This window comes from Astatotilapia calliptera, chromosome 3 (genome assembly GCF_964374335.1).
Source record: "Astatotilapia calliptera chromosome 3, fAstCal68.1, whole genome shotgun sequence".
Taxonomy (NCBI): Eukaryota; Metazoa; Chordata; class Actinopteri; order Cichliformes; family Cichlidae; genus Astatotilapia; species Astatotilapia calliptera.
Window position 1 is genome coordinate 84,961,604 of NC_137424.1, and position 15,430 is coordinate 84,977,033.

Sequence of the window (15,430 nt, forward strand, 5' to 3'; positions counted from 1 at the left end):
GTCAATTAACTATTATTAGCTGGTGAAAATTGCAATGATGTTAACGCCATTACTGCATTAACACGGCAAATCTCCGTTAACGAGTTACCACAGATCGGCCCGTGCGAGGGGCTGCACGAAATCAACGTGTTAGCGCGGTTAGCTCGTTAACACGTTGACGCCAGGCCCATCATGCAGTCTTATTTCGATTGTTTGCAGCATGTTGGCAGTCTGTCTGCATTAAAATGACTGCAGTCAGTTAAAGCATGTTTTAAAAGCTGTGACACACAAATATCATCACATTTTAAAAACTACACATTGTCTGGGTGTGCATACACTTCATGCACAATTACAATTTCTGTGTTTTCCAGGTGGCGGCTCCTAGAAACAGCAGCCTCTTTAACAGCCAGATGGGTGACGAGCCTATTATGATTTATGAAAAGGTATTAAAGGCATTCTCATTAGAAATGATCTTTTTTTTCAAGTACAGGTACATGTGTAAACTCTATAAGCTGTTATGAACTTTGTTTCCATTTATATTGGTTTATCTCATTAATCCTTTACTTGTTTTAGGGATGCCTTCCATACTTCAGAAATGTCAGATATTAAAACATGTTACAGCAGGAATATAAACATGTTGGATTCATTTCTATAAACACTCACTGATTTTTATTTAAACTGCTGTTATCAGCAGACTCACACACACACACAGACTCTTTTATTAGAGTTAAAGGGCCTGTGTGTTCAATCTGAAATTGCTTTCAAATACTGGAATTCAGTAACGTCATCTGTGACCAATGAAGTCAATTCAATTCAATTTTATTTATATAGCACCAAATCACAACAAAGGCGCTTCATAGGTACAGAGAAAAACCCAACAATCATATGACCCCCTATGAGCAGCACTTTGGCGACAGTGGGAAGGAAAAACTCCCTTTTAACAGGAAGAAACCTCCAGCAGAACCAGGCTCAGGGAGGGGCGGGGCCATCTGCTGCGACCGGTTGGGGTGAGAGAAGGAAGACAGGATAAAGACATGCTGTGGAAGAGAGACAGAGGTTAATAACAGATATGATTCAATGCAGAGAGGTCTGTTAATACATAGTGAGTGAGAAAGGTGACTGGAAAGGAAAAACTCAATGCATCATGGGAATCCCCGGCATCCTACGTCTATTGCAGCATAACTTTATTTCTTTTTTCTGCCTGTCCTGTTTGGTTCTTTTGCCATCAGAATTATTGTTTAAAGGCGAAGAAAGATGCCCAACAGATGGACTTTACCAAATGGACCATCCCAGCCTTGCCGTAATGGTCTATTTGATTCACCTTTTATTGTTTATTTTATTTTTATTTTCACTTGCTAGATACGGGACAGACTTGAATGAGGAAAGGAAAGAGGGGGAAAAAACAGCGGGGAAGAGGGACGGGGGAGAAGGGCAAAAAAACAAAAACCAAGAGAATAAGCAGAGAAAAAAATGCATCTATCGATCACCTGGATCACCTGTTGAGAAAGAACAAAGAAAACAAGCAGAAGAGAACAAGAGTAATAGAATAAACAACATCACAATGATATATGGGAATATGACAGTAAATACTAAATATTAAACATTATTGTGCAGCACATAAGATCAACAGAACACAGTGTGCTTTGAGGTAGGAGCCAAAAAGGGTGTAGTTTGTGGGTGTGATCACCCGTGTGTACACCTGTGAGCATGGACGCGCTTGTTTTTTAAAAGGTTCCTTCATGTAATGATCTGCTAGAGCATAGGTGTCAAACTCTGGCCCGCGGGCCAAATTTGGCCCGCAGCCTAATTACATTTGGCCCACGAAGCCATACCAAATTACTATTAGAGCTGGCCTACTGGTATTATACAGCTAATATATATATTGTTTAGTATTAAGCTTTGCTCGTTCCATATTCAGTTTTTCAGCAAAACGTGTTTGAGTCCATAAGAAAAGATTCATTCTTATATCTGGAGGAATAAATATATTTCGATAAATATTAACGTTAGCCCGCGACTTTGTCCCAGTTTTGAATTTTGGCCCACTGTGTATTTGAGTTTGACACCCCTGCACTAGAGGGTGTGGGGGGGCCACAGCCCCGTCCTCCAGGGCATGAAGCAGGTATGGAGGAGATGTCTGTGAAGTTCTCAGTCATCCAGGTCATCGTAGTCAAAGGAAAGGAAAGACAAAATGCCAAAACACAGACTTAACAATGTGGTGTTTGCTGTACAGTAGTGATGGGTCGTTCGCGAACGAAATGGCTCTTAGAGCCGGCTCCTTATCGCGAGCCGTCACGTGTTTTTTTTTTTTCTTTTTCTCACCCTCTCTCTCTCTCTCTCTCGCACTTTTCCCCGCTTCACTCAGCACGCGAGCCTTGTGCTTTACGCTGGGCAGAGGGGGGAGGGGCGGTAGTTACACTCAGTAGCACAGGAACAGCCAGAGAGAGAGAGAAAGAGAGCCAGGGACAACAACGTCACGAAAGGTAGAGTAATCATCCACAACTATTTTCGGTTGCAGATGATAAAGGATTCAGAAAGTTTATTCATGCAGGCCCATATGACAGAGAATATGCATCTTCTTTCTGTTTTCATATTATAATTTATATTTAATTGTGTTGTGGTTTGCAGTGTTTTGTGTTGTTTCACTTTAAATTTGTTTAAAAGGAAAAAGCTGTAAATTTAAATAGTTAAAAGTTGAACTGTGACTAATTGTTTTTTGTATTATATAATTTATTTATTACATTTTATGTGGAGTGAATAAATAAAAGTATATTTACGGTGGCCCCTACAGACAAAACACGTACAAACTCCAAAACACGTAAAAACTCTGAAGCATGAACAAACTCCAAAACACGTAAAAACTCCAAAACACGTAAAAACTCTGAAGCACGTAAAAACTAAGAAGCACATAAAAACTCAAAACACGTACAAAAGACAACAGAAGTGCTCCAGGATGCTGGGCGCAGTGTTGAGCTTTTCTTACCTAGTGGCTACATAAGCCAGCAAGTACCAACGACCGGATTTGGTGTGTGGTAGTAACAGGTAAATGAACTTTTTTTTAAATTATTTGAATATATATGAGTGCCTGTGTATAAATACACAAACAATACACACATGCTTTCAATTGTGTAATTTAAGTGATCTAGCAGCTCTGCTTTGGAAGTTCAGTTCATGCTAGAAATGTGTTTTGGAGTTTGTACGTGTTTTGTCTCTAGGGGCCACCGCATATATTTATATATAAACATATATGAATAAAACCACTTTTTTTTTAACGTTAGTAATTCCTTTTGTGCATAATTTCATATTATTGTGAATAATAAATTAATTAAAGCAACAAAACAACCTGAAGAGCCGGATCGGAGCCGAAAGAGCCGGCTCTTTTTAGTGAGCCGAGCCGAAAGAGCCGGATCTCTAAAAAGAGCCGGAAATCCCATCATTACTGTACAGTGCAGCAAGGAATGCCCAGACCTCTACATTGGAGAGACCAAACAGCCACTTCACAAGCGCATGGCACAACATAGAAGAGCCACCTCCACAGGACAAGACTCAGCAGTCCATCTGCATCTTAAGGATAAAGGTCACTCTTTGAGGATGCCAATGTTCACATTTTGGACAGAGAGGACAGATAGTTTGAAAGAGGAGTGAAAGAAGCATCTATGTCCACTGTGAGCGACCATCTTTGAACAGAGGCGGGGGTTTACGACACCAACTCTCTGCCATCTATAATCCAGTTTTGAGATCCCTTCCCAGACGCCTTAACGCCCACTCACATCCTGGGCCATCTGATCTCAGGAATTCACATGATAAGGTGGGGCCAGGTTTCACAATGAACCCACCCGAAACCCTGGCTGATTGGGACCCACACCCAGTTTCACACCTTGGCTCAGGCGACTAGAGGATCATCAGGGGTCCTTTTGTCCCTCTGTGGGGGGAAACTCCCACTAGGTTTATATCTGGGACTCTCCACCATTTGACCTTAGAACTGAAGAAGCTTCTCGGATGAGAGGTGAAACGTCTTCAAGCAACTTAAAGAAGTCCAGACGCTTTTCTTTCCAAGCTCCTTTGACTCCCTGTTATAGTGTTTCCTCACTTGGCTCATGTGAACCCAGCCCAATTTTTATTCTTTAAGTGTGCGTATGTGTGTGTGTGTGTGTGTGTGGGGGGGGGGGGGATATGTGTGTATTCACATCATTTATGTTTTGAGAGTGTGGGGAGTGAGTTGGAGGGTGGGGTGGGCTGCTTTTAACTATGTAAAGCACTTTGTGCTACATTTTTTTTGTATGAAAAGTGCTTTATAAATAAAGACTGATTGATTGATTGATTGACTATGGAGGAGATCAAAACTCCAGAACACCACAGACCAAGGAAGACCAACAGAGGGGCAGCCGCGCCACTGTCCCAGAAAGAGCTGAGGAGAGTCCCAGATGAGGGCTCACTCAGCAGCCGCGGAGCAGAAGCCGGGGGGGGGGGGGGGGTGCAGTGACGCGCCCGTGAGCTCCGCCGGCAGCCAGCTGTGCCTGAGTGACCGAGCACCCCACCTCCGAAGTGGCCAGAGCTCCAGGCCCCGGTAAGCAGCCGCCAAGGAGTGAGCCGGTGTGTACTCGGACGCCCATCCCCAGACACAAAGAACCACCAACGCATCGATGTCTGAGGGAGTCCGCCACTGGCAGGGGAAGTGGTGGTGGGTGGAGATAGGCCTCCAAACCTTGGAGGGCCTGAGATGTCCCCAGAGAGGTGGCGTCTGATACCCAACCTGACATATAGACACAGACATACAGGCACACACAGACACAAACATCCATTCCCACCCTCATGCTCTCATATGCACTTCACACTCAACCAACGTGGAGACAGACATAAAGAGACGCTGTACACACGATCACACTCCCCAAGCGTACTCTACGAACTGGGTCTAGGTACCCTTGCCCCTGGAGGGGGGAACTGCACCCAGACACAGGTGGTGTTACCCTTTTCCCTGCGGTGGGGAGAGGCAGACCGCCCCGACTCCGCAGCAGCAGGGAGGCCCCACACTCCAGACCGCAGTCGGACGGCCAACTCCTCCTACTAGCCCTCCCGCTCCAGCAGGTCGCAGAGAACGGGGGTGGGAGAAGACTCCAAACCTCCCTCCACCCGCTCATTGTAATGTTGATGCATGTGTGTTCTAAGGTGCATTTAAAACCCAGGAGGGCATGGAGCTACCTGCCAGAGAGCAGCAGGTAAGCGCATGGTCCCTCCTGCTAGCCCTCAATGTCTACGTGTATTTAAAATTGAGAGGTGGGCAACGACGTCAGGGGTGAGGTATACACCCTGATGGTAACTTGGACTCCGTGTATCGTGCCCACCCCCAAGATCCTATATGTATGTGTAATGAGGGTGTGAGTAATGTGGATGTCTAAGTTGTGGGATAAAATTGAGGCAGAGGCAGCCAGAAGGGGACAGAGGGGGGGGGGGATGCCTCCCCTGCACCCTGGTGACATACCTTCACCCCAAGGCACTGCATGTGTGGGTGATTGTGGTGGAGCTGGAAGAGGGAGGCAGCTGGAGATGGGGAGGGAAGGAAGGGACGGGCAAGTGACCCCTCCCTGGGGCCAGCTCCCCCGCTGACCCCAGTAGGCACTCCCATACTCCGCGACCCGCCAGGGAAAGGGGGCTCAGGCCCATCCGGACCGGGGCCCAGTGCAGCAGCACTGCCCGGCCCCACAGAGCCTGGGACAGCCCCCCAGACCCCATTGCAGCATAACTAAGGGAGGATTCAGGGTCACCTGGTCCAGCCCTAACTATAAGCTTTAGCAAAAAGGAAAGTTTTAAGCCTAATCTTAAAAGTAGAGATAGTGTCTGTCTCTCAAATCCAAACTGGAAGCTGGTTCCACAGAAGAGGGGCCTGAAAACTGAAGGCTCTGCCTCCCATTCTACTTTTAAATACTCTAGGAACAACAAGTAGGCCTGCAGAGCGAGAGAGAAGTGCTCTAATAGGGTGATATGGTACTACAAGGTCATTAAGATAAGATGGGCCTGATTATTTAAGAGCTTGTATGTGAGGAGCAGGATTTTGAATTCTGGATTTAACAGGAAGCCAATGAAGGGAAGCATGATAATAATCACATGATTATAAACAGGAAACATGAACCTGCTCAGACACTCCTGACTCAGAAACAAACCACAGAGAGTGAAATGGATCCATGAATATTTGTAAAGACACAGGAAGAACACTCAGACAAATTTGTGGATTTATTACTTTGAAGTTTATGAACACACTGAGGTCACCTGACACTGAGTTCAGATAAAACTGGTCTCAGTCTCATTAATTTGACTTTTGTCTCCTTTGTTTTTGTGGCAGGAAAAGGTTCCAGGTGGAATCTGCTGGATGGATGGTGGAGATACTCACTGTGACGAGGGAGCTTTAGTTTGCTTTGAATCCCAGAGTTGAACCTTATTGACACAGATGGTGACAGGACAGCTCATACAGGAGATTAACCTAAAGCAGGTGAGACAGGTAGGAAGCAGAAGTTCATTACAGGTGAACTCTGCACACACAACAACAACACACACTCATTATGAGCTCATTGTAGAACTATGATGACATCATCACCGTGAGCCAATCAGCTGCACTCGTTTCCTTTGACGAGGAAGAAGGTTCCAGCAGCCACACCGAGCAGACCGAGAGTCAGACCCACTCCACAGAACACAGAGGGTCCAACACCTGGATCAGAGCGAGCGGACGAATCCACCTCTGGAGACACAAACACAGAGAACATGAACCACACATCTGGAGGCAAAGAGGAAAAACAAACATCTGTCTCAAACTGTCAGCTCAGATCAGATCCAGCTGTTCTGATGAACACTGGGCTCAGTCTTCACATCTGGAGACAGACACCTCTGTATTTTTGTCAGTGTTCTGTGTTTAAATAAAGTTTTCTCACCATAGATTTTGGTCAGTGGTTCTGTCAGGGCCAGATGTTGCACTGCACAGCTGTAGATGTCTCCCTGCTGTGGGGTGAACTGCAGTCTGGAGATCTGGGTGAAGGTCCCATCTTTGTTGGGATAGGGAGTGTTGATGCTGGATCCTGTGACCTTCTGTCCGTTCTTGGTCCAGGAGACGTTGACAGGAGCAGGATAGAAACCAGTCACGTGACAGATCAGAGTGTTATTCTCTCCAAACTCCACCTCATCTCTGGTGTAGATCATCACAGCTGAAGGAACATCTGTGCACAAACACATCAGGCAGAGGATCAGAGCTTCAGCTGGTTCCCATCAGCAGGTGATCATGATGATAATAAACATCAATAAAAAGTTCAGGTGTTCACTCAGATGATGTCATCACTGTCTGTGTGAGAGAAGCTAGAGTGAGGTCAGAATCATGAAGTTAAACTACAGACAGACTCAGTTCAGCTTCAGAGGAACTAAGAGGAGGAAAAATAAAATAAACTGTGATCTGCAGTAAATGCAGAATACTGCATTCAGAAATACTGAAACATGAACACAAATATAAACACGTCAGTGTTTCTGTACACATGATCAGTATGAATGTGTTCAAGGTGGAATGATTTCATATATTTAATCAGTTTGAAGCTGGCTGTGTTTGATTGGACAAAGTAAATCAGTGCTGATGATGTCATCAGTGTGTTACTCTACAGAGCGTGCAGGTAAACACAGGTGAGGTGAGACAGGTGTTACATGTTGTATTTACCCTGTTCAGGAGGGTAGTCCTTCATGCCTTTACCAAAAAGCTTCATGTTCTCTCTGCAGGTCTGTTGATCAGCCACAGATGATTCATAACCTCCTGGTACAGTCATAGGATCAATAAAAGGAGGCAGAGGGTAGATAAACTCCTGTTTGTTGAAGTCTGCGTAGGCAAGCTCTTCACCATCCAGTCCATACATCTTCTCTCCATCAGAGTCTGAACAGCCACCGACAGCAATGTCACTGTGCAGAGCTGAAACACATCAAACACTGATCAGTGACCTGATCAATAACCTGATCAATAAGCTGCTGTTTACAGAGACAAACTCACCGTCAGCAGAGACACAGAGGACACAGGAGAGGAAGAGGAGCAGCTCCTTCATCTTCATCAGCAGCTCTCTGACAGTTAAACTCTGAGTGTGTGTGTGTGTGTGTGGACCTCACAGAGTGTGTGTGTGAGAGTCTGTGAGTGACTGAAAGTGCAGCTGAGCTCTAACACACAGCAGCCAATCACAGATCTCACAGCTCATGATGTCATCAGTGTCCAGGCAGACAGCAGCTGGAGGTGAACATGATCTGACAGACAGCACCAATCAATAATCAGTATTTATAGACTCTTCAAAATAAAGTTCAGCCAGATCAGTTTCCACTCTTAGGATTTTCAGAATAAAACCAACTTTATTTTAATAAAATGATTCAGTTTGTTTAAAAACACTGTGAAATATGACTTCATTTCTTATTTAAATAGTTTCCAGTTTAAAACATCTTGATGCATTCTCGATCATCCAGGAAAGTAAATCTCCAAAAGTTGATTCTGTTCATCTGGACGTAGCGTTTTGTGGGAGAAACGTTTCGCCACTCATCCAAGGGACTTCTTCAGTCTCAGCTGACTGCTGTCAGGCGTGTCGTGTGTGGAGGCGAGGAAGAGACGACCCAAACGCAGGACTCACGGTGAAAAATGATGCATATTTATTGGATCGAGAGAATGAACAAAGCAGGAATGGCAGGACTGACTAACTGACTGAGAGACTGACTGAACATAGGCAGGAACAACAACAATGACGATATCAATGACGCGACAAAGACCAGGAGAGAACTGAGGACTTAAATATACAGGCTGAATAATGACTGATAGGTGACAGGTGAGTGAGCAGCTGAACATAATTGAACTAACAATACATGGAATAAGAACTAGAACATAATGGACACAAAGTAACGCTAACACAAAAGAGGAAGTGGAACATACAGAAGATAAACAGTGAGCATGAACTGAAAATACTGGGTCAATGACACAGGAATCCTGACAACTGCAGGTTGCATGTCCCCAAATCTTATAAACAGTATTTGTTAGTATCCATTTGCATAATGACTGAAACCAGCCCACTGAAGGAACAGCTGGGAGGTCAGTTCCTTAGTCATAATTATTCAAATTCTCATGACCATTGATCAACAACCACTGATCAATGTCCCTGAGTCCCATTCACAGGCAGTTAGGGAATGGCTGCAATCACAGCATTGTAAGACCGATTATCTGCATGATCAACTCGGTCACCTATAACATCTCCAAGCTTCTGGCTTCGATCCTCAACCCGCTGGTGAGCAGCTCTGAACACCACATCCAGAACACCCTGGATTTTGTTGAGAAGGTGAGAGATGTCATTATGGAGGCAGATGAAACCATGGTCTCGTACGGCGTTACATCTCTCTTCACTTGCATCCCAGTCACGGAAGCGTTGCAGGTAGTCCGTAAGAGATTACAGGATGACCCCAACCTCAGCAACAGGACCGCTCTCAGCATCGACCAAGTGTGTTTGAACTGTGTCTTCATTCCACCTTCTTCACATACAAGGGTCAGTACTACAGGCAGAAACATGGGTGTGCCATGGGCTCCCCAGTTTCACCCATCGTGTCCGCTGGGGGCTCTGGAGAGCTGCTCCAGCACTCCGCTGCTCCCACATGGTCGTCTGTTTCCAGGTGGCTCTGGGGAGTCTGTCCTGTCTGCTGGTGGCCGACACAAGCCGCTGTTAAGTGCCAGGAGGATTGCCAGGATTTATACATCGGGGAAACCAAACAACATCTGGCTACGTGGATGGCACAACACAGAAGAGTCACCTGGTCAGGCCTGGACTCTGCAGTCTATTCACACCTACAGGCCAGTGGACACTCTTTCAATGATGAGGATGTAACATCCTGGACAGGGAGGAACGTTGGTTTGAGGGCGGAGTCAAGGAGGCCATTTACGTGAAAAGGGAAAGATCATCTCTGAATCGAGGAGGGGCCTAAGGGTACATCTGTCACTATCTTACAATGCTGTGATTGCAGCCATTCACCAACTCTCTGTGAATGGTACTCATGGTTATTGATCAGTGAGCTTTGATCAGTGGGTTTTGGTCAGTGGTTGTTGAACAATGGTGATGATAATTTGCATAGTTAAGATTAAGGAACTGACCTCCCAGCCCATTGTTCCCTCAGTGGGCTGGTTTCAGTCATTATGAAAATGTACTGTTTATAAGATTGAAACCTGCTGTCAGCTGAGACTGAAGACGTCACCTGGTGATGATGAAACGTTTCTCCCACAAAACGCTACGTCCAGATGAACAGAATCAACTTTTCAAGAAGATTTTCAAGTGTTTCCTCTGCTGTTTATCAGCCAATCAGCTCTTTGCTGTCACACAGCTTACATGTGCAGGTGAGTCATCATTGTGGGTCTTCTATATGTTCATCTCTGATATCATAAAAATGTGATGGTCGTATAAGACGCATGTTTAAAGATAAGATATACATCTTATATGTTTAAATAAGTATGTTTATTGTTCACACACTGACTCCATGTTTGAACATGAATTTCACTGAGATCAATGAAGATAAAAGCCTCAAACTTTCATCATTCTTACCATCTAAAAGAATCAGGATCTGTAACATCAAACTGTAAGGGCTAGTTTCAATAAAAGAATCAAGCTGTGCTGTAAAGTCTCATGTTTGAAAGCTCAAAGGAAGAAAATGTCTGTGAAGGTTCTCAGTCATCCAGGTCATCGTAGTCAAAGGAGCTTGCAAAGAAAAGCGTCTGGACTTCTTTAAGTTGCTTGAAGACGTTTCACCTCTCATCCGAGAAGCTTCTTCAGTTCTAAGGTCAAATGGTGGAGAGTCCCAGATATAAACCTAGTGGGAGTTTCCCCCCACAGAGGGACAAAAGGACCCCCTGATGATCCTCTAATCACCTGAGCCAAGGTGTGAAACTGGGTGTGGGTCCCAATCAGCCAGAGTTTCGGGTGTGTTCATTGTGAAACCTGGCCCCACCTTGTCTTGCGAATTCCTGAGGTCAGATGGCCCAGGATGTGAGTGGGCGTTAAGGCGTCTGGGAAGGATCTCAAAACTGGATTATAGATGGCAGAGAGTTGGTGTCGTAAACCCCGCCTCTGTTCAAAGATGGTCGCTCACAGTGGACATAGATGCTTCTTTCACTCCTCTTTCAAACCATCTGTCCTCTCTGTCCAAAATGTGAACATTGGCATCCTCGAAAGAGTGTCCTTTATCCTTAAGATGCAGATGGACTGCTGAGTCTTGTCCTGTGGAGGTGGCTCTTCTATGTTGTGCCATGCGCTTGTGAAGTGGCTGTTTGGTCTCTCCAATGTAGAGGTCTGAGCATTCCTCGCTGCACTGTACAGCATACACCACATTGTTAAGTCTGTGTTTTGGCGTTTTGTCTTTCGGGTGAACCAGTTTGTGTCTGAGCGTGTTGCTGGGTCTGAAATACACCGGGATGTCATGCTTGGAGAAAACTCTCCTGAGTTTTTCTGATACACCGGCTACATAGGGGATGACAATGTTGTTGCGTCTGTCCTTCTTATCCTCCTTCGCTGGTGTCTGGTCTTCTTTTCTGTGCCTCTTTGCTGACTTTAAAAACGCCCATTTAGGATAGCCGCACGTTTTGAGTGCTTCCTTTACATGTGTGTGTGTTCCTTCTTTTTCCCTTCAGGCTTAGAGGGAACATGTTCTGCCCGGTGGTGTAGGGTCCTAATTACTCCAAGTTTGTGTTCCAGAGGGTGATGGGAGTCAAAGAGGAGGTACTGGTCCGTGTGTGTGGGCTTCCGGTAAATTTCGATGTTGAGTTTGCCGTTCTCTTCAATGTGCACGGCGCAGTCCAGGAAAGGCAAACAGTTATCCTTTGTGTCTTCCCTGGTGAACTTGATGTTTTTATCCACAGCGTTAATGTGCGCAGTGAAGGAATCCACTTCTTGTGTCTTGATTTTGACCCAGGTGTCGTCCACATATCTGTACCAGTGGCTGGGTACTCTTCCTTTGAAAGAGCCTAGAGCCTTCCTTTCCACTTCCTCCATGTAAAGGTTGGCTACAATAGGTGACACGGGGGAGCCCATGGCACAGCCATGTTTTTGTCTGTAAAAGCCTTCGTTGTACTTGAAGTATGTAGTGGTGAGGCAGAGGTCTAACAGTGTGCAGATCTGATCGGGTGTGAAGTTGGTCCTGTCCTCCAAGGAGCTGTCTTCTTGTAGTCGTTTTCTGACAGTCTCCACGGCCTCCGTGGTGGGTATGCAAGTGAAGAGAGAGACTACATCAAAGGACACCATGGTTTCATCTGGATCCAGGGTAAGTTTCTGAACCTTTTCGGTGAAGTCGGTGGAGTTCTTGATGTAATGTGGGGTGTTCCCCACGAGAGGCGCAAGGATGGTAGCAAGGTGTTTTGCAATGTTATACGTGGCTGAGTTTATGCTACTGACTATGGGTCTGAGTGGGACAGCTTCCTTGTGGATCTTCGGAAGTCCATTTCACCATAGATGCCCTCCAGATCAAGATCAGCCAGACCCTGCAAGAACTGGAAATCCTTCTACCCTCTCCAATCTTAGAAGAGGTTTACAAGTTTGTGGACAAGGCTCAGCGGGCCCAACACTCTAAAGGAAAAGAAAGACAACGCAGGAAATTCCACACCTTGCTTTCAAAAACACACACTCCTCATCCTGAATCTACACAACCCAGAGAAGAAAACACACCTGAAGTCAGTCAGGAGAAATGGGTTAAGAACTTTTCAGACAGGATTCTCACTGAACCTGAAAAGAGAGTATTAGCCAAAGGACTCAATTTTGCCATCTCTCCACAACAGTTGCCCATAGTGGACCTCATCACAGCCACGGAATCTGCCATACGGATTAATAAATTATCACAGACAGAAGCAGAGCAAATCAGGATGAAAGTCTCAGCCACGCTCTCCAGTGCCAAAGTCCCTCCATCCAACCTTACAATACAGGAAAAGAAGGCCGTCGCTTCCCTGAGCAAAGACCACAACATTACTATATTACCAGCTGATAAGGGAAGATGCACCGTGGTCCTAAACACTACAGATTACCACACAAAGATCACTACTCTCCTCAGTGACAACAATACCTACGAAGCCCTAAAGCGAGACCCCACAAGCAGCTACAAAAAGAAAGTTATAGCTTGCCTTCAAGACTTTGAAAAGGACAAAATTATTGACCGCCTTACATATCACCGCCTTTACCCAGGGGATGCCATACCCTGCATCTATGGACTTCCGAAGATTCACAAGGAAGCTGTCCCACTCAGACCCATAGTCAGTAGCATAAACTCAGCCACTTACAACATCTTGAAACACCTTGCTACCATCCTTGCGCCTCTCGTGGGGAACACCCCACACCACATCAAGAACTCCACCGACTTCACCGACAAGGTTCAGAAACTTACCCTGGATCCAGATGAAACCATGGTGTCCTTTGATGTAGTCTCTCTCTTCACTTGCATACCCACCACGGAGGCCGTGGAGACGGTCAGAAAACGATTACAGGTGCCTGTATGTCTGTGTCTATATGTCAGGTTGGGTATCAGACGCCACCTCTCTGGGGACATCTCAGGCCCTCCAAGGTTTGGAGGCCTATCTCCCCCCACCACCACTTCCCCTGCCAGTGGCGGACTCCCTCAGACATCGGTGCGTTGGTGGTTCTTTGTGTCTGGGGATGGGCGTCCAGGTACACGCCGGCTCACTCCTTGGCGGCCGCTTGTCGGGACCTGGAGCCTGGGGCTCGCTCGGGCCACTTCGGAGGTGGGGTGCCCCCCGGCCTCTCGGCCTGGGGCTCGGTCACTCAGGCACAGCTGGCTGCCGGCGGAGCTCACGGGCGCGTCACTGCAACTCCCCCTGGCTTCTGCTCCGCGGCTGCTGAGTGAGCCCTCATCTGGGACTCTCCTCAGCTCTTTCTGGGACAGTGGCGCGGCTGCCCCTCTGTTGGTCTTCCTTGGTCTCTTGTGTTCTGGGGGCCTCTGGATGTCTGGAGTTTTGATCTCCTCCATACCTGCTTCATGCCCTGGAGGACGGGGCTGTGGCCCCCCCACACCCTCTAGCAGATCATTACATGAAGGAACCTTTAAAAAAAAAAAAAAACAAGCGCGTCCATGCTCACAGGTGTACACACGGGTGATCACACCCACAAACTACACCCCTTTTGGCTCCTACCTCAAAGCACACTGTGTTCTGTTGATCTTATGTGCTGCACAATAATGTTTAATATTTAGTATTTACTGTTATATTCCCATATATCATTGATGTTGTTTATTCTATTACTCTTGTTCTCTTCTGCTTGTTTTCTTTTTTCTTTCTCAACAGGTGATCCAGGTGATAGATATATGCATTTTTTTTTTTTTTTTTAAATCTTCTCTGCCCGTTCTGTTGGTTTTTGTTATTTGCCCTTCTCCCCCGTCCCTCTTCTCAGCTGTTTCTCTTTCCCTCTTTCTTTCTCTCCTTCTTTCTCCAGTCAAGTCTGTCCCGTATACAGCAAGTGAAAATAAAATAAACAATAAAGGTTGAATCAAATGGACCATTATGGCAAGGCTGGGATGGTCAATTTGGTAAAGTAAATCCGTTGGGCATCTTTCTTTGTCTTTAGACAATAATTCTGATGCAAAAGAGCCAAACGGGACAGGCAGGAAAAAAAACAAAAAAAACAACAAACTTAACAATGTGGTGTATGCTGTACAGTGCAGCGAGGAATGCTCAGACCTCTACATTGGAGAGACCAAACAGCCACTTCACAAGCGCATGGCACAACACAGAAGAGCCACCTCCACAGGACAAGACTCAGCAGTCCATCTGCATCTTAAGGATAAAGGTCACTCTTTCGAGGATGCCAATGTTCACATTTTGGACAGAGAGGACAGATGGTTTGAAAGAGGAGTGAAAGAAGCATCTATGTCCACTGTGAGCGACCATCTTTGAACAGAGGCGGGGTTTACGACACCAACTCTCTGCCATCTATAATCCAGTTTTGAGATCCTTCCCAGACGCCTTAACGCCCACTCACATCCTGGGCCATCTGATCTCAGGAATTCGCATGATAAGGTGGGGCCAGGTTTCACAATGAGCTCACCTGAAACTCTGGCTGATTGGGTCCCACACCCAATTTCACACCTTGGCTCAGGTGATTAGAGGATCATCAGGGGGTCCTTTTGTCCCTCTGTGGGGGGAAACTCCCACTAGGTTTATATCTGGGACTCTCCACCATTTGACCTTAGAACTGAAGAAGCTTCTCGGATGAGAGGTGAAACGTCTTCAAGCAACTTAAAGAAGTCCAGACGCTTTTCTTTGCAAGCTCCTTTGACGTCAAAGGAAGAAAGGTCAGTTTAATTCAGTTTTCTTGCTGATTAAATATGACAGGCTGTTTCACAAGAATAGATACTCTGATCCACAGAGAACAAAGATCTTCTGCTCGAAAGGTAAAGCTGAGAAAAATATTTAGCTAAATGTGAATATTTT

The 15,430-nt window shown here is 45.9% G+C and overlaps 1 protein-coding gene across 3 annotated transcripts in view; it reads right to left on the minus strand.

The window, feature by feature from the left end:
- Positions 1-782: 782 nt before the first annotated feature.
- Positions 783-15,430, minus strand: part of LOC113017424 (HLA class II histocompatibility antigen, DR alpha chain-like) — a 122,878-nt gene continuing 108,230 nt past the window's right edge. Inside the window, exons 1-6 of one of the 3 annotated variants that reach the window (XR_013906771.1) lie at positions 7,988-8,123; positions 7,664-7,909; positions 6,897-7,178; positions 6,566-6,706; positions 6,362-6,451; positions 783-1,016 (exon numbers count right to left, since the gene is read on the minus strand). Coding sequence is in view for 2 of the 3 variants with exons in the window: in XM_080299598.1 (XP_080155724.1) it covers positions 6,576-6,706; positions 6,897-7,178; positions 7,664-7,909; positions 7,988-8,045 (717 nt within the window). In the remaining variant the exon portion in view is untranslated. Of the gene's footprint in view, positions 1,017-6,191; positions 6,452-6,565; positions 6,707-6,896; positions 7,179-7,663; positions 7,910-7,987; positions 8,149-15,430 lie in introns of those variants that run through there. The other 2 variants (XM_080299598.1, XM_026160564.2) reach the window with 2 other exon arrangements.